The 24,197-nt window shown below is 35.8% G+C and overlaps 1 protein-coding gene across 3 annotated transcripts in view; it reads right to left on the minus strand.

Moving 5' to 3' along the window:
• LOC113494825 (semaphorin-1A) overlaps positions 1 to 24,197 on the minus strand; it is a 326,527-nt gene that overhangs the window by 35,867 nt on the left and 266,463 nt on the right. For all 3 annotated transcript variants that reach the window (XM_026873332.1, XM_026873322.1, XM_026873314.1), the window contains exon 2: positions 15,706 to 15,802. In XM_026873332.1, coding sequence (XP_026729133.1) covers positions 15,706 to 15,802 — 97 coding nt within the window. The remainder of the gene's footprint in view (positions 1 to 15,705; positions 15,803 to 24,197) is intronic.

The raw sequence follows: 24,197 nt of genomic DNA on the forward strand, positions 1-24,197 counted from the left end.
TTTCTTTATTCGGATTAAAGTTAATATCTAGATGATGGTATAAATTGGTTTTGTAGAACAAAAGCGGATGCTCTGCCAATCAGAGTAGCTCATCAATATACATGACGGACACACACCCAATGATCGAATCGAAATGAAAACGTCAAACATGGTGGCGCTTTTAAAGCGAGATTTACATATTAAACAATATTATTGGTTTAATTCGAATGACTGTTTTTGGAGGACGTCACAAGATACGTCACATCCATATTTTGTGAAGCGTTTAATGTGATTTATTGGCATACAGACATGTGCGATACGTTATCACGTGGAGGTTTTATGCAAATGCATGTTTTCATATGCAATTGTGTTGCTATAACTTTACTGTAGCAGAATTATTTATTTTAATACAGTATCTTATTTAAGAGATATTCAGCTCTGTATTAACACAAATCATAATAATTTTATACTGTCTTATTCTAGATCTAAAACAAATACTCAAACTACATTACATGAAATTACAAAGATATAATTTCTTTTTTAATTTCAACCCGTTCATTAGCTTTTACCTAAAAACGTCCATCACAGTAAATTATAGTTGGCATCAGTTTATGTCGACGGAAGAATAGTCAATCTGGCAATAAAAAACGATGCAATTTTGTCCATGCTGCCAGTTATTCGATTGCGCGCTTTGCCAAAACGTACATTTTTTGAACACGCGTATTTGATTAAATAAGTGAAAACTGATTCCCGTCGCTCGTCGACTGAAACTCACACTCGCGTCGTGTTTGTTATTTCAAATGACCACATTTTTGTTACGCCATTTTCTAATATAGACTTGACACTTCAAATATTGAAATAATAATGCAAATAAACACAGCCTTTCATAATATTATCTTCTATATACTAAGAAATTCAATTCCGCGTTCTCTGTTTACCATTTTCAGGGAAACGTCGAATAAATAATTCAATCCTCAAGTATTTTCAATATTTATTTATTTCCTCCCTGTTTCCAGAATCTGCAGAATATGTGAGCCTCAGCTACGCCAGGGGATTACCAAGGGTCCATAAAATGTCTTGTCTAGGGCCAGTGCACCGAGGGGAACATGGGGAGACACGGCAACTGTCGTCGAATAAATTACAACAAGTGACTTTATCTCGTACACAAAAAGCCCCTGCACAGCATTTCTTTATCCTTAATCAGTGCAAAACTACAGGTGGTGTTTATTTTGTTTATACTATGTAAAACGGGGATTTCCTTTGTCAGGATTTTCGCGTAATTATCTAGTTGCTAAATGCTGGGGAGTCGGGATGAAAAGCGTATCCTTTGGCACAGAATACCGCTAAATTGGTAAACGAAAAAAAAGTGTTCGTCGCTCCCAGAAAGCTGATATCGTTATTTAATGTATAGTGAGATAGTATTAAAATAAGTCTGCCTTTTTGAAGTTGTTCGTTTGATCTGCACAAAAGTTTGACGTTTCTAAAAAAGCAATAAAAACTTCATGCGTTCAACGACTTCGAAACAGATTTTTCAATACGGCTTATAAAGACTATGCAACGTAGCGTTTTTCAAAAGAGGCGATGTCAAAAAATTTCAAATTTCATCGCGAAACGACGGATTGGGGCGTCGACAGATGCAATTTGTTTGCATGCACTCGACACGGTTCCGATATTGGAAAACTTTACGAGTTCCGTTTAGAACAATATCAATAGGACATTGGTGCACGTGCCCGATATGTTGACTGTACTCCTACTAACAGCCGCTGGCTGCGAACAGATCACTGTTTATTTAAATGTCAAAATAAAATCAGTTTCTTGATCCTGAATATTTTATATAAGCATTTCTGACTAAAATTCTTGGAAATTTTCTGTAACCCCACCCACTGAAATTCAGGGCACATTTGTATAATTCCAGTCTAAGCAAAGCTCTAGGAAAGTAATATAATTCTCGTGTAACATCCAACTAATGGTTTTCACGAAAATATTATTCACCAAATTCAGCGTACGGAGTCACAAAAAATACATAAAAATAACCGAGCTCCATCAAACGTACCATTTCAAGGCACTAAAGTTAAATCGAGTCTCGCAACTTGTTCGTCATTAGCATTCGCCTGTCAAATGCGCACTCACATGGATTGGTTGACGTTTACGAGTCAGCCATCTTGAATCCTCATAGAAAGCAAACTGAGCATGTCGTGAACATACTCTTCCTGTAGTATTCCAACTTTTTGCTAAACACCGATTTATTTTATATATTTTCCGTATCCATCGTAGTCGGAAAAAGTTTTACTCAATTTAATATCGAACACTAATTTATGGAATGTTCCTCAACTTGTTTTGTATTGTGTAGTTTTTTGCTTCATAATCTGTTTTCAGCGCTGCTTTAGATGCAGGCCGGTGCAGGCGTCAGTATCGGGGAACCCGTCAATATTGCAAAAGTTTCCACCATCGCGGCATCGCCCACCGAGAAATTGCGCTTCACGTGTTTCACGATTTATTGCAATTGTTTCTCAACAACATCCATCGTTTATTTCATCGCATCCATGACGTTTCGACGCCGCTCTTATTGTGAATGCTATTGCATGCTTTATTCGCTCGGGAATACTTTTGCTAATGCGAGCGAGGCTTAGAAATATCTATAAAGTTATTACATTCTAACTTGTTGAATTTTGTTTAACAGTTATACTTTCATGAATTTAACTTTATTCTTTATTTCTCTTATGAAACCAAACATTTATCTGACTCACGAAATAAAGTTACAAAAACACGTTTTGCTCTCAGAATATTATATTTCGTTTGGAATAGCTAAAAACAAAAAAAATATTAGATATAAAAACGGTCGCTTACCTAACGAACTATAATGAATACAAAACAACGAACACACAACATGGAAATGTTTGTTTATGTAAACGAATTAAAAACGTTACATATTTTTCGGCAACGATTTTTCTTTCATATTCTTTGTGTGAGGTGTGTTCTTTTTAACAGAGCCCAAACCAGTGGTGACAGATCTCTGGCGTTTCTTTGCTTTTCTCGAGTTTGGTTTAGTGAGAGGGGTCTGGTTGAGTTGGATATCAACCGCCCGCATGCAGAATACAAATTCTTAACATTTTAATTAAAGCGCTCAAAACGCCGACCGCGCGGCTCTATTGTTGTCCCGCTCTGACACTACAATGATTTATGGCGAGTGGAAATGGGAAGGGTTGGGTTTCATCTTTCACTGGAATACACGAAATGATAATTGACATTTTTGCGCCGGCGACATGAAGGGGTTATGATATTTTCGTACGTAATTTTTTGGAAATATTGTCGCACATTCGTCATGTTGACCTCAAAATGGTGCGAGGTTTTATGAAATACGTTTGCACCTTATGTTAATATGGGAGAGTTACCATTTATCTTCTTTACTGGCCCGACATACTTCCAAATAATTTGTTAAGTAAACTAAATCCTTCAAATACAGGAAAGTTTATGTAAGTTGTTGTAGAATAACATTCGATTAAAACCACTAGTACGGGTGAAATACATCTTAAGAAAGACGAAAATCTATGGAACTGAACTAAAACCGTTCCATTTATTGAACTGAGACAACAACAAACCGTTATATCAGTACATCCAGTTAATACTGACTATAATCTATTATCTGCAGCCGTCGCCGAGATCGCTAAATATTTAACGATAAATACGTCAATCACTTAACGGATTAACGTTTGATTGAGGCGAGGATATTCCCTAATTTCGTTGAAGCCTATCTCCCGATGATTCGATATTCTGATTATAGACTCAAATTATCTTCGCGAAGACGGATAATACTGTATCAATCATTTTAGAAGTATTTTGAACTGGAGATACCTTGAAATTTATCTTATTTAAAAAAAAATGACAAAGTTGGTACATGTTTTTAACCAAATACTGGAAGGTTTTTGGATTTTGTGTAGGAGGTTATGTGAAAAACACTTCGAAATGTATTACGCTCAACTTCTAAATTATTTCGTAATATTAATAATAGAATAGATCCCCGAAATGTTATAAATATATTCTACGAACTAAACTAACCTCATGAATCTTCGGAGAAACGAAATTAATAACCAGCGAACGAATCTTATAGTAAAATGGAGGGCAAGGCAAACAGTCTTGGGCAATTTGTAACAAATCCAAGGCGGCTAGGTGCCGTCTTTCCACACTTAACAAGTTAACTGATCTGTTTTCCCCCCAAACTACTTTATTTGTTTAGGCTACAACAAATAGGTTCTCTTGGCTAACTTCGCCCCGACCGCCTCAAATTGCCTCTAACTCTTGTATTGTTTAATCAAAAGAACGCTCACCCAAACGTATGCCTATAATAAGGTTGTTTTATTTACACGTTACTATATAAAACACTTTGGTTTAGTTTGTTTATTGATTTTTCTTATTGGGAATGTGTTCGAAGACGCTTTTGATGGACTGTTTCGAAGGTAAGCTGGTTGGATTGGTCGCGATATTGTCGTGTTATTTAGTAACGACGTTTAATGTTGGCTAAAGTTACTTGAATGGATAATTTTAGAAACTGCATTGAGATCAGTATTTTTCCGAAAAAAAAACATACACTAGATGAATGGTTCACAAGGAATTAAAGACCAACACTGGAAAAGGTATTCTGTAAGTAATCTTCTAGCAAAGCAGTCATGCATGGATTGGTTTAAATAATCGTTTTGAAATCTTTTCTGGGTTTTTTACTTCATGATACATATCTCCATAGTGCTTGTAACAACACATTGTTTTTCGCTTGTTATAAACATAAACATAATTCAACGGTAATTTCATTTAGTTCGTGTTATCGATCACGAATTCGACGTAATTGGGTAGCACTCCCTGTTGATAAGACGTAGTTTAATGCCAGAGGGGTGGCCGAAGCACTGCATGGTGCGTCGACTAGAGAAGGGGAGCCAGATATGTATAACACGCTTGTGGAAAAACACACGAAATTGAACTTTAAGTTACGCACATAAAGGTGATTATTTCTGCGTTTTATTGATGTTTGAGTGTGCAATGTGTAAGTGTAACGGTAGCTAGAATGTTTTGATGATTTTAGTATTTTTTTGCTGTTGAAGTCCTAAATGTCGTTAGCGTGCGTAATAAAATAGGAATACAGTAGGCAAGTCTAAGAGAGGCTTGTGTTCTACTACTAAAATCGAAGTTGTCGTTGACCTATATCGATTTCAGATAAGTTGACGATGGTGATGAAAATATGAGGCCCTATGAACCACAAAGTTGGATACAAAATTTTGCCTGCAAATATAATGGACTCCTTGTTTAGAGGAGTCGTTTATGAACATCAGTCCCAAAACTTATGGGCAATCAAGAGTACATTACAACTGACTTCTATTACACCCGCACCCTGCGGCAAGATATCAATACGAATACAAGCCTATATTAATATCACTCGAAGCCATATTTATTTAATAAGGGTACCGTACCATACATTGCAAATATGGAAGGGGAAAGTGGATTTCTCACCCCTATTACTTATATTAATTTCTTACTTAATTTGAAGTTCAGCGATCATAAATTCACATATAATGGAGACTGAAGTTCACGCGATTAATTCTGGGATTTTATTCACGTGGACTGTACAGTGACGTCATTGTACTATGCTACTTGGCACACGAATGGGGTATGGTATTGACTTATGTTATTCTGTGTGCTAAGTAGGAGTTTCTATACGCCCTCTCATTTCGCTAATTCTAATTGAGGGGTGTACAAAGGAAGCCGGTGGGGTACGCGCTCGCCCTTAACTTTGTTTATACAATAGATACTAATTTAGAAATGTTACGTTTGGGCATGTTCATGTGTCGGGTTATATTTCATGCACTCTTAAGGGAACGGTGTACAAAGATGCTTGGAAGGTAAATAATGTTTTTATAATAACTATCGTGAGACTGATTCATTATTAAATGATGTAACGGTTTACTCACGCGTATTTATCGGGGTAGCCCGACTAGTTTCGGACCCAACCGGAGTCGTTCGACTCGCGATCCCGCCGCGTCTGCTCATGATTAAGGACTCCGGTTGGGTCCGAAACTAGTCGGGCTACCCCGATAAATACGCGTGAGTAAACCGTTACATCATTTAATAATGGTAAATAATGTTGCAGTCTCGGTGGAACTCCGTTTGTTTGTTGTTATGAGTACTTCCCTTTCAAGGCTATGGTATACTTATGTTTTGTTAGACTAAAAAGTTGCTTGGTTGACGATGGTATTGCTGGCGTGCATTAGGTTAACTAATATGTTGGTGAGCTGGTAATTACGGCATGCCAGCAAATGGGTTAAAGTTTTCTATACTAGCATAGGGTATCACTAATATTTTAAATGCGGAAGTATGTGTGTACGATGTGCATATGGAGGTATCTGATACCTTGGACTAGCACATAGGCTACTTTTATCCGACTTCGTTGGAGGGGCATAATATTTTTGCCGCTACAACCACCACTCAGTAAGAAAACTCTCAAAATGCGTATTCTTCATTTCGAGTAAACGAAATTCAATAGCTGCATGTACTGATCGAGAGAACTAAATTAGCATACTATCTAACAATTTTAAAACTAATTTGACTTAAACAGTCCTCGTGATGTAACTATATCACCAGGGCCCAACTGGCTCAGGTCCCTGGGGACCACTTCAGAGCCCAGCGACCTCGTGATTGATGTGCTGATTACCTCCACTGCTTTTTTGCCACGAACTCGTTGCCGTTTTGTTTTTAGGCCTCTTCTTATAGTCGTGTATCTCAAGAATGTCGTGAATCGATAGAGTATATATTATGTGCCAAATGTAATTTTGTAGACCGATTTTTTATCATTGAAAAGTGTTAAAGTTGCAATCTGCAAAGTATAAAACGTTATACAAAGGTTTACGACTAGTATTTGAAAGTTATGTTTTGTATTTCAAAAGCCGTCGGAAAAATTTCCACATAGAAATAAAGAAGTCCCAACCAGAGATTATTGTCAAACACTTCAGTGTAAGTACTTTCGTTAAAAACATAATACGCTTAAAAACTCGTAGTTACCACGTTTTGTTCGCCAAATGTTTTCATATTCAAAATTGATTTTCGTTCTGGGGCCCGTATGAATATGATTAATTAGGACCAGATTTATTTATTCAGTATTTCATACCGCCCCAATGTTATTACGCGATGTAAAAATCCTGTGTGAAAATTGACTGCGCAGTGTGTTCATTATGGAGTGAACTGCATGAATACTTTATAAAAGAGTTACGCGGCGATTGGCTAGACAGCACTAAATGAAAATTGTATTTTCGGGAATATGGGTTAGAAAATAAAGTGGTATTTTGGAGTGTATTTTCGCGGGGTGACTTTCATTTTTGTTTTTATGAGCTTATATAAAAGTTTAGTTTTGTAGTTGAATGAAGGTTATTTGAGGCAGTTAGTTAACATTTAGAGACAGAAGACTTGCAAGTGACATTAACAAAAGGAAGACTATACTCAGTAGTGAGATGTTCATACATGTTGATGTGTTTAAAATTTGAAGGATACTTAACATTGATCTGGGCACTAAAAACAGTAAAACTGAATGATAAGATAAATCACCATCATATCATATCACTAAATGTTAAGAGACTCAAAATTATAACGTCCCCTTGAATTCATAAACCCATATTTTATATCTAACTTTATTACACGTTACGTACAGACCATAATACACATTTTATGCTTCAGGTGGCGACGTAAAAAGAAATCAGCAAGTATCATTTGAACGGGCATAACGTAGAAGTGGGTGTGCGTGTGATAAGCTTACAAGTGGTCATTTGCCGGTGTTTGCGAGCCCCGGCTAACGGCCTTGCATAATATGCCGAGAGGAACTCACTTACATAATGACAACACGCGTGCACGCATACAACGAAGTATGCTCTACTTGTAGAATGGTGAAGTGAACTTGAAATGATAATGGAACCTTTTTTGTAGGATAGTGAAAGTAGTCTTATTTGTTCTTGGTTTTTGGGCTGATGCGATTGGTAAATGTCAGTTTTTTGACAAAAATTATCCTTAATTTTTGTCAATTAAAAAAAAAACAGTAAATTGCTTAATGGATTCGCGTCGTTGAAGCATAAAAAACTGTTGTATTAAACATAAATTTGTACCTATGTGCTTTTGCCTAACCTCATTTTTAATATTTGTTTTTTTTTTGCACTAGAAATACATCAACTGTGAACCAAATTAGTATGTATTTCAACAAAAAGTATTTCACTCATAAAACATGAATCTAAATCAGACTCAATTCAAAACAAATCCTTGACCTACTCTGTAGTCATCATAAAAATCGACTCCCAATCTTTCTTCCGGCCGCATCTAACGGGTTTATTTTATGTAAGCGCTATGGTGCTTTGATAACATCGTGTACATATGAGCGGGTCGAAACAACGTTAATTTCGTTAAAAGGCCGCACAAAAGAGGATCACACTACGGCGGAATAGCATTACATGGGACGCGCTCCGAATAACGTTTCCGCACGGCAAGCGACCTTATAAAATTAAGGGTACGGGTGTGAAACGAGCGGGAACTTAAGCGAATATGGACTGCAGACCTGCACTATAATGGTGTCACTTCATCTCTAATAGGAAAAGGGTTTCGACGCGCCATCGCGCCAGTCCAAATAGAGCATTGTCACGGAAAGCACTTCCAGAAACTTACGACATGATATTTTGAACTGAAAATCCTTATGACGAAACTAAGATCCATATGATATCCAAAGACCAAATATGGAAGATTTTTATTTCATGTTTGGGTACCGTGTGAGTGTGTTTTAAGTTTTGTTTCTTACGTAAGAAGTTGTTCTTAAACCGCGTTTGTAGCGGCCACAAGATAACGATTTGTGTTATACAAAGAGTATAAGGTTTGCCGATATTATCATACATAGTATTTGAATTTCATTAAACCAATGAAGATTAAATCGGCTGCCGGTGGAAAAATAAGGTCCCGCATGTTGTTTGCTGAACTAAATGAGAATAGCTTTTTATATTTTGATTGTTTATCTCAAATAGGTTATTAAAGTTTATAAAAGAATGTAACTGAACCCTCGTTTTGTTATTCTTTCTGTTCAGTTTCAAGGTCTGTTTTTACTTTTCGTCTTTGACTTTTATTTGATCTATACGCCTCATTTGCGGCCCTCATTTGTTCTTCAAACGGCTCTTGAAAAGTCAACTTTGTTAGGATATTTTTCTTTTGAAAATATGAAAGAAGAGGAAAATAATATTCAGCAAAGTTATTAGCACACGCCGTCGTTAATTGTGGCGGCGGGCAGAGCATTCGAGACAATGGGTAGTGTAAACAAAAGTGATCTCCACTTATGGCACCGTCCGGCGCCGGGCGTCCGCCGTCACCGGTACTCTCCGGTCGACATCGGTTTTATTACAAACCTTTTTGTTCCCTTTAATAAATCCCTCACAGCCAAGTCTCGCAATGAGAATTTCATCGGGCGACGACATGACCATTGTCATGTAAATCTGATTTCGAAAGAAATGCAAACTTTGCTGGAAAGGATGAATATTTCAAATTATACGGACAGTCGGCGGTCGTTGTGGAAAATATTGTCCAATTTGCTACATATCTACTGTTTTTATGGAGTTATTCTGAGGGAGCCAAGCGTTTGTTTTATAATAATCGCGGCCTCGCTCCGGTCGATTTGATCCTTTAACCTTTTAACTGTGTTACGCTTTGATGTGTAATTTAATTTTGCTTTGATTCAGGTTATTGGGATTATCCTATAACCTAAAATCAAAACAAAATTGTTTGGAACATTGTTTACTTTGTATTTATTAGAGAAAAGTGTGGGGAAACCGTGTAACAGGAATGTCAAGAGCAGAAGGGCGGTGACCTGAACGTATTTAATAAATTACGAGGCGGTAAATTACAACATTTTTCAGTTTTAAGATTTCTGAAACTCCTAGAAGAGTTTTCTAAAGCTGATTCAAGTATGTAGAAATGTCCTTTTAAATGATCAGATCTTTTTCGAAGTTTCTAGTTGTTGTATATAAATAAAGCACTTGAGTTTGAATTAAACTGGTTTTATTATAATTTAAGAAAAAGAATTACAATTCACATGCACGCGTTACAACGCCGGTGAGAGAGAGAGATAGAGGGCGCTTACGTCGTGCGCTTCAGCGTCGTTAAGTTAAAGACGCGTTCTTATGCGTTCATACCAACACCCTCTCCTGAACGCAAACCCATTCCAGCCGTCAGAAGGGAGAGCTTCGGTCGATGCAGCCCCTTTGTTAGCGCATCCGCCAACATAAACTCGGTGCTTATGTATTCTACATGTATCTCCTGAGCAGCAACCTTTTCTTTAACAAAATTATAACGGACGTCTATGTGTTTGCTGCGGGCGTGGTAAACACATGAACCTGAAAGACTAATAGCACTTCTATTATCACAGTATATAGTCATTGGTGCAACTGAATGCCAGATGTCTTTCGTAAGTTGCCTCAGCCAGATTGCTTCTTGAATAGCGGACGCCAGAGACATATACTCTGCTTCAGTGCTGGAGAGTGCTACTGTGGCTTGTTTTTTAGAATTCCAACTAATACAGCCACCCTGAAATATAAACAAATAGCCAGTGCAAGATCTTCGATCTATGGTGTCGCTGGCCCAATCTGCATCACAATAACCAATTATGTTTTTATCGTCCTTTTTGAATGTAAGTTTTAAATGAATGGTTCCTTTCAAGTAACGAAATATTCTCTTCACAGCAATCCAATGTTGCATTGTTGAATTGTTATTAAATCTACTAACAGTATTAACAGCAAAGGCTATGTCAGGCCGTGTACATTGAGATAAATACAACAGACATCCCACAGCCTCTTGATAGGGTACATTTTTCAATACTTCAGTTTCATTTTCAGCCTTTTTTAATTGAGTCCCGGCTTCAAAAGGAGTTGGTACAGGCTTACAATCATACATTTTGAATCTATGTAAAATCTTCTCAATGTACAATATTTGATCCAAAGATATTTCCTCAAAATTAGCGCTTTGTGTTATTTTAAAACCAATACATTGTCTGGCTGTGCCAAGGTCCTTCATTTTGAAATTTTCTTGTAATTTTTCTTTTACAAAAGATGCTGTGTTTTCATTATTGAACATATAAAGCAAATCGTCGACATATACTGCTATGAATAATATATCATATTCATTTAAAATTCTATAATAAACGCAAGGATCTATTGGTGAGCGCTTCAATCCAATGTCAATTAGAGCAGCATTAAGTTTCTTATTCCATTGCCGGCTGGCTTGTTTCAATCCATACAATGCTTTGTTAAGCCGACATACTTTATTTTGGATTTCATAACATGGTGGCAAGGACATATAAATTTCTTCATCTACAACTCCTTGCAAAAATGCTGAGATAGCATCCATTTGATGAATTTTTAGTTTGTACTTAGCTGCTAGACCAATCAAGTATCTGATAGATGAATAGCGTATGACCGGAGCATAAACTTCATTGTAGTCTATACCTTTTGTTTGTTTAAATCCTTTTATGACGAGACGAGCTTTGTATCGTGTTATATTTCCAGCGTCATCTCTCTTAGTTTTAAAAACCCATTTGCATGGAATTACCTTTTTGCCAACAGGTGGATCTGTGACACTCCAAGTGTTATTTTCAATTAAGGATTTATATTCAGCTTCCATGGCTTCCTTCCATAATTCAGAATTTTCACTGTTTAGTGCTTCAGTATGATCTTGTGGATCATCATCCAATAAACTCATTGCAGATTCTGAATTAATACATAAAAAGGACTTAGGATCTGAACTGTTGTTATGTACTTCTCTTCTCTGTCTCTGTGTATTTCGACGAGGTCTGAGATTCACATGACATATTTCAGAACTGGTATTGACATTGAATGAACCTGTAGGTGTGTATGTCTCATCATTAGGATCCTCATAACAACTGGAACTATTTGAGTCTGATTCATAATTATTGACTTCTTCATTATGAGATAGTGTTTGATTTTTATCGGTCTCTAAATATACTATGCAATCATTCTCTTCACTGCAGTTGTTAGATTTGCTTGAGGATATGTTTAAATTCTTCTTTTCTATTATATTTTTCTCTTCTACTGATTCCATACCCTCTTTATCTTTTGTTTCAGTACAACTGGTAGTTTTAACTATTTTATTTTGATTGACAGTCTCTTCTAAAAATACTACATCTCTACTGATTGTTACCTGCTTGGTTTTCTTATCTATAAAGCGATATCCTTTAGTGCATTCACTATAACCAATAAAAGTCAAATTACGTGACTTAGCATCTAATTTGTGACGCTTTTCTTTTGGTATATGTACCATCGCTTGGCAACCAAAGACTTTCATATGACTTAGATCAGGCTTGAATCCAGTCCATCGCTCCTCAGGTGTAATTTCAGGCAGTGCGCGAGTTGGTGAGCGGTTGATGATGTAGGCAGCAGTTGCTATAGCTTCTCCCCAATACTCCTTCTGTAGAGAGGCATTAAGTAACATGCATTTAGCTCTTTCTATAAGAGTACGATTCATTCGCTCGCTTACGCCATTTTGCTGAGGTGTGTATGGAATAGTTGTTTGGTGTTTTATGCCAAATTTCTTCAGACATTTGTCAAACTGACTGTTTATGTACTCTCTACCATTATCACTGCGAAGTATTTTTATTTTACGATCCAACTCATTTTCTACTTTATTTTTAAATTCAAGAAATTTTTCTAATACTTCTGATTTACATTTGAGAAAGTACACAAAAACTTTCCTGGAGTAGTCGTCTATAAATGTTAAGAAATACCTTGCACCTCCGAGTGACTGGTTCTCCATGGGTCCACATAGGTCTGAGTGGATCAGCTCTAACAAACTTGTTGCCCGGGAGCCTTCATTTTTAAATGGTTGCCTGGTTTGTTTTGCCTCCAGACAAGATGTACATATGTAGTCGTCATCTTGTTGACATAACTTCACACCAAGAGTACATTCTGGAATCTTATTTATATCATTAAAATTAAGATGTCCTAGTCTTTGGTGCCATAAATATTTGTTTTCAGCTGTAGCTGCCATTGCCTGCCCGCTTTGATAGGTAAGTAATTTGTAAGTATCATTTACTAACTTTGCAGTGGCTACTATCTGATTATTTCTGTTCATTATTGAGCAACCAGAACTGTCAAATTTAACCTTATTGCCATTCATTATGATCTTGCTCACAGAAAGTAAATTTGTGGATAAAGAAGGAATAAATAATACATTATTTACCTGAATACAGTCAGGTTCTCCAGTAATATTATTTGGTACCTGGATATTTACAGTGCCACAGCTTTGCACGGTGAGAACTTTGTTATCTGCAATCCTGATACTTTTTACAGGCGGTACAGTTTCATTTGTTAACCAGTTACGGTTCATAGTCATGTGAGCTGAAGCCCCGGAGTCCACATACCAGCTACTGCCATCATTCACAGATGTAGCTGAAAAAGCTGCGACAAAACCATTTTTAGTATCTTTGTCTTCCTTGTTTTTATTTTTATTTTTAAACCAACATTGCTTGCCCAAATGCCCATATTTATTACAGTTAAAGCAACGGGGGCCTTTTGGTTTTTCTGAGTGACTGTCTTTATGTTGAGTATTGTTTATGAATTTCTTCTTAGACTTTGCATAAAAAGCTGTAGTACTTTCTGATTTAGATTTCACTTCTTGTAATAACTTTGTTTTAATCATATCAGCACTAATTTTTATGCCTGAGCTTTCTAAACCCATAATCATAGGCTTATATTCATCGGACAACCCGGCCAACATTAGAGTCCCGAGCCACTCATCATCCACATTGAATCCTATCCCTCTCAATTTATGTGCTGTTGACATCAATTTGTTTATATATTCTTCTATATTTGTAGTAGACTCTAGATTAGTCGTAATCAAATCTCTGAGAAGCCCCACTTTACGGAGTAGACCAGTATCTTCAAATGCTTTTAATAAGTTGTCCCATACCTGTTTTGCTGTCTTCGCATCTTGAACATGCACGTATAATTGTGGATCTATCAATAAAATTATTTTTGTTCTGGCTTTCATGTCTTTTTTTGAATCACAAGTATCAAGCTGTATGCATTCCCAAAGTTCTTCATGTTGTAAATATGCTTCCATTGCAAATTTCCATGTCGAAAAATTGGCTCTGCCAGTTAATTTCTGTATTGATAATGTGTTTAAAGCCATTTTGTAACGTTTTTGACATAAACCTGAAAAATAATTATTTTCTCGCCGAATTTGAGGTTATGCCTCACTTCTCACGAAATTTATACTTTTATTACAGCTTTATTTCAAAAACTTTTATCAGGCAGGGACGGCCCATAACCTGTTGTATATAAATAAAGCACTTGAGTTTGAATTAAACTGGTTTTATTATAATTTAAGAAAAAGAATTACAATTCACATGCACGCGTTACAACGCCGGTGAGAGAGAGAGATAGAGGGCGCTTACGTCGTGCGCTTCAGCGTCGTTAAGTTAAAGACGCGTTCTTATGCGTTCATACCAACACTAGTGAAGTGCCCATGACAACTGCTCAAAAGTATAACCTACATTGTTGTTATTTATTAAACAAAGGGTTTACAGGAGTGGGAGGCACGCGAGCTGTATTTACATAAAAACAAAGAATTATATTCGGTGGAATGTAAACAGTGGCTTGCGGCCGCTAGCGGGCAGATGTGCTTCGTGGCTTTGCTAGTGATGGGCTCTGTCGATGAAATAGCTACTTTATTATCGATATTGTTTTGTAAAGCCATCATGAAATATATTTTGTTTGTAATTTTACAAAAAAATGTTTTTATTTAGTTCTGAAAGTGTTATGTTTCGTTTATATGAAAATACACGTCTGTTATTTTTAGCTTTGTGTTTATTTAATAAAATAATGATTATAAAAAAGTATTATATTGCAAGGCTTGTATTTTAATGAAATACAAAATAGACACAAGCGCATTACAGTGACTGGTCGGAGGTAAACAAAGGGATAAGTATAGACCGTGCATATGAGTATACTAGAGTAACCACAATAATCTCCTAATACATTAGATATAACTTATCGACTGTCGCTCCTCACAAAATCGTAATAAAATGGCGACTGTAGGCCGGCGGGCGCGAGGGGTGTTTTTAAGTCGTCTTGCCTCCATCCAAACAGAAGCCAAAAATCTTTATAAATGCAAACGAGACAGCGTTATCTACAGCCCCACAAGAGCGAGCAGGACAGCAAGTGGTGCATCTGAGTTAGGTCTGCGGTGGCGGGTAGATACAGCACGTTCTTACGGCTTCACTCACTGCGGTTAAGGGTACCCCAACTTTGCAACGAATTGGAGTGGAGTTGGGAAAAACAAATAACTAAGTATCTCATTTGAATGTATAACTTGGAGTCTTTTAAATGAAATAGGTGTTGCTACGAGACTTCAAGGCTATATATACGACACGTGTCAGATATTGTATTTGTTCAAAGAACACTTGAATTACTGGCAATCCGAACTTTCTGGAACTCGTAAGTTATGACGGATTTTAGGAATCCCTCTACAAATATATGTGGCTGAATACTTTTCGCCGAAAAAAAGAGACATATTTCGTATAATTTGAGGACAGCGACATGACATTTTATATTTAAACGCCCACAGTTTTTGTCGAGTCATCATTTGAATTTGTAATACCCGTAAGGGAGGAAAGTTGTGGCATCAATATTTATGGCTGTTACGATGGTAACTCACCTGCCGCCGACCAGGAGATAATTCCCATCCCTTAATAATAATCTGAAGTAATCAGTGTGTGTATCGTTTCCCAAAAACTTGTGCGTGTCGTCGACTCCTGAAACAAGACAATTAAAATATTAGTATACAGTAAAAGTCTGGAGAAAATCTAGAAAATCTGAAAAAAAATAAAAAAAATCATTACGTCAACGTTCTACAGGGTTGCTACATACGAAATACACATCGAGATTTTATTTCACTACTATAAAGGGTTTTATAAGTAAGGGAATTAGGTTCGAAATCAATTGCACCACTTTCCTAAAAAAAGAAAAATATGTTCACGAAAATACACAGGAACTTAGAATTTAATATATTCACATATCCTATTTCGATTCTATAATCGATTTCAGTAATCGATAAAGAATATAAAAATAATTTCATTTCGGATCCAAATTTTGGGCCTATCTTTCCTTTGATCGTATTCATGTTTATCTAAATTCAATTACGTTAAAAGCAGGTAACTTACGTTTTTATGTTATTAGTTTAATGTTACGATATTGTGTGGATCTAAAGAAATTTGCATATCCATTAGAGGAGCGATACAATTTGGCTTGACTTCTTTGAAGCACACGCGTAACGTACTTGGAGATTAAGTAATCCGAATTGGAACTTTACGGCGTTGACATAAGCACTATCGCTTACAAACCTCTGTACACTGAGACACAACTGATTATACAAAAATTGAAGATATATCTATCTCATCTTTACCCAATCAAGTAACAGAGACAGCATGGCTTAACAAAAGAGGTCTAAAGCTGACGTTGATGTTGACGTTTCAGTATCCAACCAAAAATGTTCCCACAGATTCAGAGTTGATTGTACGATGTACACAAGTATAATTGTATAAATTTAATCCTGGCTGAATAGGGATTTCCTGGAAACGTCGGTAAACCTCATTCGACATCACATTTTTAAAACCACGCCAATTTAATGATGTGGTTCAAAATAATAGACAACTGGGGAATCCGACGAAAATAATGAACTGGTTTTTTTTAACGTTTTCCCTTTGTTATGTTTTGTTTATTTTATTATAAATTATAGAATTAGGTCAAATATGGGTCTTTATTTTCTATGACTGTAGTTAGCACGTACATTTTGAAACATGATAATATACATATTTTCTGAGTTCCAATTAAGTGACATCAGATATCTGGGAGTGTGCTTGACATTTGTAGTACTATTGTTAAAGTCTAATACCGAACAAATTATCGGATTTCAAGCGATAATTAACCCGTGAGACGTTTAACGACATGTCGCTAAGGTTGCGGTACATTGCCGTTAATGATCGGTCACTATACACGCGAGAGCCGCGCGAATTCGCAATGTAAAACAAATGACGAAATATGTCGTTTTAATTGCTGATCCCTAAATGTATATCTTACCAAAATCTTATAATTGTACAAATCGCCCACTTGGACAACAATTAACATTTCTAGACAGTACTCGGTAATGCCCATTTATGGGACACTTAAATATTCAAGGCACTTCATCAGCATTCCTTAACAGCCAAGAGGCTTAAACTCAAGGCTAAATGAAGTCTGAAATTATGGGTGTGGCCTCATTAAACCTCTTTTGTTGAGATTCGAAGTTAGTCTTTTGACATCTGATTCCTATTTGGAATTTGTAAACGATTTCCTACTTTATTCCTATTGTTTAAGGAGCCTTTTGTTTTGACGGCTCGAGATATTTAGGAGAAAACATTCATGAGACGAGGTAGTCTTGTTTTTCCAAAGTCACGCCTCTTTGAATGTTGTTTTTACTGATCGCTGTTGTTTGTATGGTATAAATGTGTTTTATAATGGTTTATTATGCAAACAGATTCGGGAAAAAACGATTATAATAAAAGGCAGAAATGATGTTGAGATATTTTTGTGAATCATGCAATCCAATCGATTTTCGAAACAAACTGAAATGTAAAGGAAATATCTTATCTGCTATCATGGAATTAACACTTTGTACCTCGTAACTGGAAAATAAATACTCGTAATAATGGTTCTTAACGAGTGTGTTTAAAGATCATACTATGTGAAATATATAAAATCTTCTTTAAAATTAGATGCCAAGTAAAATACATTAATACGCATAAAATAGTAATGAAAAGCCTATTTAAGGCTTTTAATTGAAAGACTGTTAAATAGCTTAGTTCTTTCACTATTCCAAATGTTCGTTTTCATTAAGTGTGAAAGAAGTATTCCAGAATATTAGAGACTATTACAAAACAGTATATACTTCATAGTTTTGCAATTATCATTAAAAACACTTTGGTAGACCATTCAAATGCTATATTTTATAAAGCAATTATCAGTATATTTTCGGCCGACATTCTATTTGAAAGTAATAGAATCACCGCAAAAAGTCTTAAAAAATCCAATCGATACCCTCTTGAGTTTGTCGCGTCACTCTGATAACATCAGAGGTTACTTGGGGAGAAACTTTTTATGTCGGCTAGTACTCGACCGCTGCGTTGATCAAATGATAAATAGCAAGGATGGATCACTTCAGACAAATAAGTATAAAATTACTGAAACCAAGATTCCTAGAATATAAGAAATCTTTTGATAGTAACTATCGTGAGAATGATGCAACGGCTTACTGCCGACCCCGCCGCGTCAGCGTATAGTAGGTATTAGTAACTCCGGTTGGGTCCGAAACTAGTCGTGCAATCCCGATAAGTACGCGTGAGTAAACGTTGCATCATTTTAAAAGAAATCTTATTTATTACTAGCTGTTGCTCGCGACTTCGTCCCCGTGGGTGGAAGATATCAGTTATGATTTATAGCTGCCCTATTTTTTTTCACATTTTCCATTGTATCTTCGCTCCTATTAGTCACAGCGTGATGGTTTATAGCCTAAAGCCTTCCTCGATGAGTGGTCTATTCAAAACTAAAGGAATTTTTCAATTTGGACCAGTAGTTAGTGAGATTAGCGCGTTCAAACAAACAAACAAACAAACAAACTCTTCAGCTTTATATATTAAGTATAGATTATTAGCCAGAACTGTTGCATTGCAGGGTAACCCTCCTTCGAATTGTCTCGGTATGTGGCTAGCAGAGTTCAGCTCTGCGAAATCGAGCTTCTCCTGTCATCTTCACAACGAATTATTTCCTTGTAAATGGAATTTACTTATTTTAGGTCCTCCTGCCACGTCTCAAAGTACTAATATTGTTGGTGTGTAAGAGAGATGCCGCTCTAGACAATATATAGCGCTGTCACGCTTCGACAACCATAATAATATAACTTTGAGACGCTTTGGTAGACCCTCAGAACATAATATCTTAATACCAAGAAAGTTTCAATTTTATAGCACCTTTTTGTTACTACGAAGAAGATTATGAATTTTGTATGACGATGAGTAGAAAATAGAGTGTAATAGTAGATGATGAAAGCATTTAAGTTTCAAGTTACCAAAAATTAGAAATAAAAGAATAATAAAGTTACTCTTTCACTCAGCTTCTTTCGGCCATTTTAGAATTGTTAAATGAACACTAGTCACACGTTACAAAATGACACTTTGGAAAGGTAACGGCAAGGAGGCATAACTAAACCCATAATTGCAACAGAGAAGTTTAAAAATTTAGAAATTCCATATAATAATACGTGCACGAATACGGTAATTAAAAGGCACAGCTGTGGGTATTAAAACGTGTATTGTGTAAAACATTTCAGCGCCCGCGTTCGCCGCGTATCATTTCCCGGCTATTTGTTATTCCTGTTTTAATTCTAAATTTTTAATACAAAGAGTTTGTTTTCACGTTTTCATTGTAGATAGTTTGTATGCAAATTTTTACGGCTTTGTGTATAAAAATTAATGTAATACTCGTGTTGCGAGTGCGGAAGCAACTATGTTTTAGTTGTACAAAATTGTTTTTGTAAAACACCATTCGTTGCGAAAATACTTCGGTAATACAGTGTTATCAATTTTAGTTCTGAACGATTGTACCAAGTGTTGAAAGATTCGCAGATGTCAGGAAAGGCTCTGCCGTAGTTTTATGAAACCCTTAAGAACCTTTTTCAATCTTAAAAAGCCTGTAATAAAAAAGATTTTGCGAAAGTTCTCGCGAAGTCGGAAAGTAGACGACAAGGCTTACACGAGTTTTTAGTTTGTCAAATGATTGAGGTATTGTTTAAAAGTACTTATTCTAGACATTATAAAATAAATTTTATTAATTACTAAAGTTTCGTTCTGTCATAAATTATGTTTTCAGTTCACAATGATGATTCAGCGTTATAAAGGGATTAATACGTATCGTAGCCATAATTAATATACAACTTACATAAATGATGTAGGGTTGGAAAAATAGCTAAATCACTTTAAAATAATGTAAAAAATATTATAATTTCAGCTATTTCATCTTCATGTTTATGTATCAAATGTAATCTTGTGTTTCATTGCGTCGTACTGATCGACTTTAATGCTTTTTTGTATGTGTTTAGATTCAAAAATTAGCCAGGCAGAATTTAATACTTATACAAGGAGTATACCTAATAAAAAATACAAAATTACTTTCAAAATTACCCAAAAAGTACGTAATATTGAAAAGAAGTAGATTGACAATGTGAGGGTGGTACCACTCATATCACTTCAATCTAAATCTATTCAGATTTCAGCAGCGTGTATCATAAGGCATTAGCTTACAATCGATGTAGCTATCACCCCTGCGAAGGAACTGTATAGTGTATGTATGTAAAATCGAATTTTCATAGCGTTTTGTAGATATTGGAGCTAATGGTTAAATATTTACTATTTGTATTTATTGAATCTTTTCAATAGGTCAACTAACTATTTGATAATATTATCATTTGAGGAGAGTCAGGCTCTGTACAAAAGTACTCCGGTGACCAGAAAAGGGAATCTGTGATTGGACAAAGTTTCCGTATGAGCAGGGTTTGGATGACCTCATATTGAAATCACGTACCATAAAAATCAAGGATAAGGTTAAATTTATGATTATCTTGTCTCTAACATAAGACAAAACAGTGTCCATGGGCCTTACCAACACAAGTCCACAAAAGCTACCGAGAAAATATCAATTCCACGAGTAAACAATTTTATCAGTATTAAGGTCTAAGAGTCCTAATCCGAAGGGTGCCTAACCTTTTTATTTATAAAGCCTGGTATTAACAAAGTCCTTGGCCCACATATTCAAGAGTCTTCACGCACACCGCCTTTGGCCCGAACGGGACTTTTTAATTAGTTTTAAAATAATGAAAGGTCGAAGAGACCTTGTTAGAGTTTAACGCGGCGATAACTGAAAGAAAAACGTAATGGTTCCTTTTTTCATTAGATAAGATGAAGATGCCAGACAGTGGGTTCACGTCTTTGTTGAATTTTTGCGCTCTTATTAGCTATCGGGGCTTATTTCGGTACTATAGCACTTTGGATTGATCGGGGAGGCTTCTATACAAAAGAAGCGTTTTAATTATGTTGTCGTTTGTTTCATAGAACACACATACAAACGATTTTCCTTTCAAAATCTGTATAGAAGTATAAAAGGCGTGCCATACGAACTCGTAAACCAGAAATCATATGATTATCATACCACAAAGACATGTTAATTCAAAGTAAACTTGCCGAAACATGTTACACAACAAAAAACTTATTCTGCTTTGAGCTGAGCTAGTTTATAGCATATTTTTCTCTGCTAAAGCTAATTTGGTTCGGACCCAAGCGTGCGTTCTAGAGATCTCCTAAATTAGATTTTAGATAGTTCGGTTTCCTTTCTGAGTGTCCCGGTTTGTGCACGGAAATTAAATGTACGAAGCTGTGTACGCCATGAACGCGGTGTACGCTACGAACGTTGTGTACGTTGTGAACGCTGTGTACTGTCATACAAGTCGCAGTTATTAAGCGGGATGTTACAGCTAAATAGTGTGTTGTGTTATGCAATGTCATTAGTTGCTCCGACACTGGTGGAGTTTATAAAATGTATTAAGAGATTGTCGTGCTTAGATAGGTTAACATGTTGAGTGCTTTAAATTTAGTTTCTTATGTGACATTCTTATTAAATATTTTTAAGAATTTTTCATTTGTGTTTTGTCGAAAATCCTTTTAAATACCTTAGACATTTTTCCGTTTCTAGTCTATAGTAGCTCACATTTAATCCTGCTTTAGACTTGTGAAACTTAATTTACATGCTCTCGTATGATATTAACCTTGCAAAAACAAAAGAAGATCAAAAGAAGAGCAATTTCCGAGAACTTCTCAAACACAATATAGTAAGCAAAACTCAATAGACCATTCGATGATAAAAGTTAAAGTTTTTACGTGAACACGAGTGTTGCCGTGTACGGAACCGTCTTTACAACAGCTATACATAGTGGCCGCGGTTTCATGGGCCGAATAACTTCGGGAACACATTATATTTTGGGGTACAACATGGTGTAACGTTTTCTGTATTTTTTTTTTCATTTTTGGCTGATATCATGTCAGTAGAAGGATTTTAGGTATAACAAAAGGATTTTAATATTGATAAAGATGTCTTCCTATATGTATTTTTTAATAGTTTTTGACGTACACAGACAACTAAAAAGGTATCACGGTTGTGTAACATAAAACCTTTCCTGCTTTACCACAAATATTTCAAAACCAAAATAAGGCTCTTATAATGCAATAAGACAAACAAACCGCGAAAATAATTAGTTTTTTTCAACTACCTTAGTTTTTATACTATTCTTGCGAAGAGAAATCTTTTAAAAACGATGAATTTAAAATCGATGAGATATTTACTTCTACAAGATATGTCTAGTACGCAGAGCTCATGTGTGCACAAAACTCGCACTTGACAGGTTTTCGTGAAACGAGCAAGATAAGGTTTTATGGCAATGATATCCGATGTGGCATCTCCCACCTGCCTTTGTAGCTTCTATATTCACATAAAAATAACCTTCGCTTATACTGCTTTAAAGATTTCAAAAGGAACGAGTTTTTGAAAAAGATTCTATATTTTACAAATGTCTGTTTAACACCACAGCAAACAACGGTTACAACAGACAAATATAATACAAAAACGATTCAACAGTTTTGTCAGTTAATATCGATTTATATTATAATATACCATAGAAAACAAATAGAAGGGTTTATAATTACGCCTTCGTAAAACGTTTAATAGTTCCCTATAAAAATCCTTTAAAAAGTTTATAAAATAAGCATTCTCGAATGAGGTTTTAACTACTTTACAACTTTTTCGACGTAAAATTTCGAAAAAATGGTGAATCTACACAATTAATCAGTCCAAAAAGATAAAGTATAAAATGATATCTTCTTATTCATAAAATTGTAATCAATCAACTGAAAAAAGTGTCTCCTCTTGAAGAGTTGCTCTTTGAATGATGTTATTGAGTAAAGGAATATCAAATGTTAAGCTGGTCGATGACCTTGGAGGGGAGGGGGAGGGGGGCGAGGGGGGGTATGTGATCCGACCTCCTTACGTATAGAGTGAGGGATATAGTAACAGAATAATGGCAAAATAGGGTTCTATATTCAAATGGATAATGCTAAGTAGGTTTTTGAGATGTCACAATCCAGGCTAAGAGTGCCTCTTCTATAGATTATCATATAGTTGTACCATATCTAAGTACTTTACTAAAGTAATTTTATTCTTATTCGTCGACGTATAACGATAATGAATTTGAAGGACGCTTGCAAGGAAGATTCAAGTTTTCTTTAACCGCTTTTTGTCTTGCCGAAAGATGTAAAAGTAATAGAGACGAGAAAGAAGAATAAAGCACAAAGAAAATTACGATTTTAACCAAAAAGTCTTTAGTCCAGACGCCATGAAATTTTCAAGTATGATGATTTTTCACTAACAATTACAGAACATGCGTCACTTACACATTCATAGATTTGGGACGTTTACAAAAATATCGATTTATGTAATCGATTCTTGCAAAGATTTTTATGTAGTACAAATAAATTTTCTACTGACATATACTTAATATACGTAATTTGCTGCAAAGCTTAATAATTAAAGAAAACTGGATAACAATTATAGTGTATGATCAATATTCCCGTTTTACCAATAGTCTCTAATTCACAGGTAAAATAGAATGTATGAACATCAAATTAGCTTCAAAACAAAGAAGTTGACGATATAATCGTCACTTCTCCATAAGTTTCCAACACCTCCCAAATCGATAGTATTCGTTATTCGGGCCTCCACATCCCTACCGGTCATTGTTGGCAGGAGGACATTTTGTCCTCTCGAGCCCGCCTCGTTAGGTTTAATGGGCGAGCCTGCCATGGCAACGACTAACAACGCCCGTGTGTTACCGACTTCTATTTTTACTGGACAATGCCACGAAAAATCTTTGCTTTTATCATTGAAATGTTGCCGTGTAAATTATTATTACGGGGATGGCTAGATGGGAGAATCAACGTCAATTGTGTTGTCTGGTAACCTATTGTTCGGTGACACGTTTAGTGATGTGCGGTGTTCATTTAAGTATGTCGATAA

This window comes from Trichoplusia ni, chromosome 1 (genome assembly GCF_003590095.1).
Source record: "Trichoplusia ni isolate ovarian cell line Hi5 chromosome 1, tn1, whole genome shotgun sequence".
In the NCBI taxonomy this organism is placed as follows: domain Eukaryota; kingdom Metazoa; phylum Arthropoda; class Insecta; order Lepidoptera; family Noctuidae; genus Trichoplusia; species Trichoplusia ni.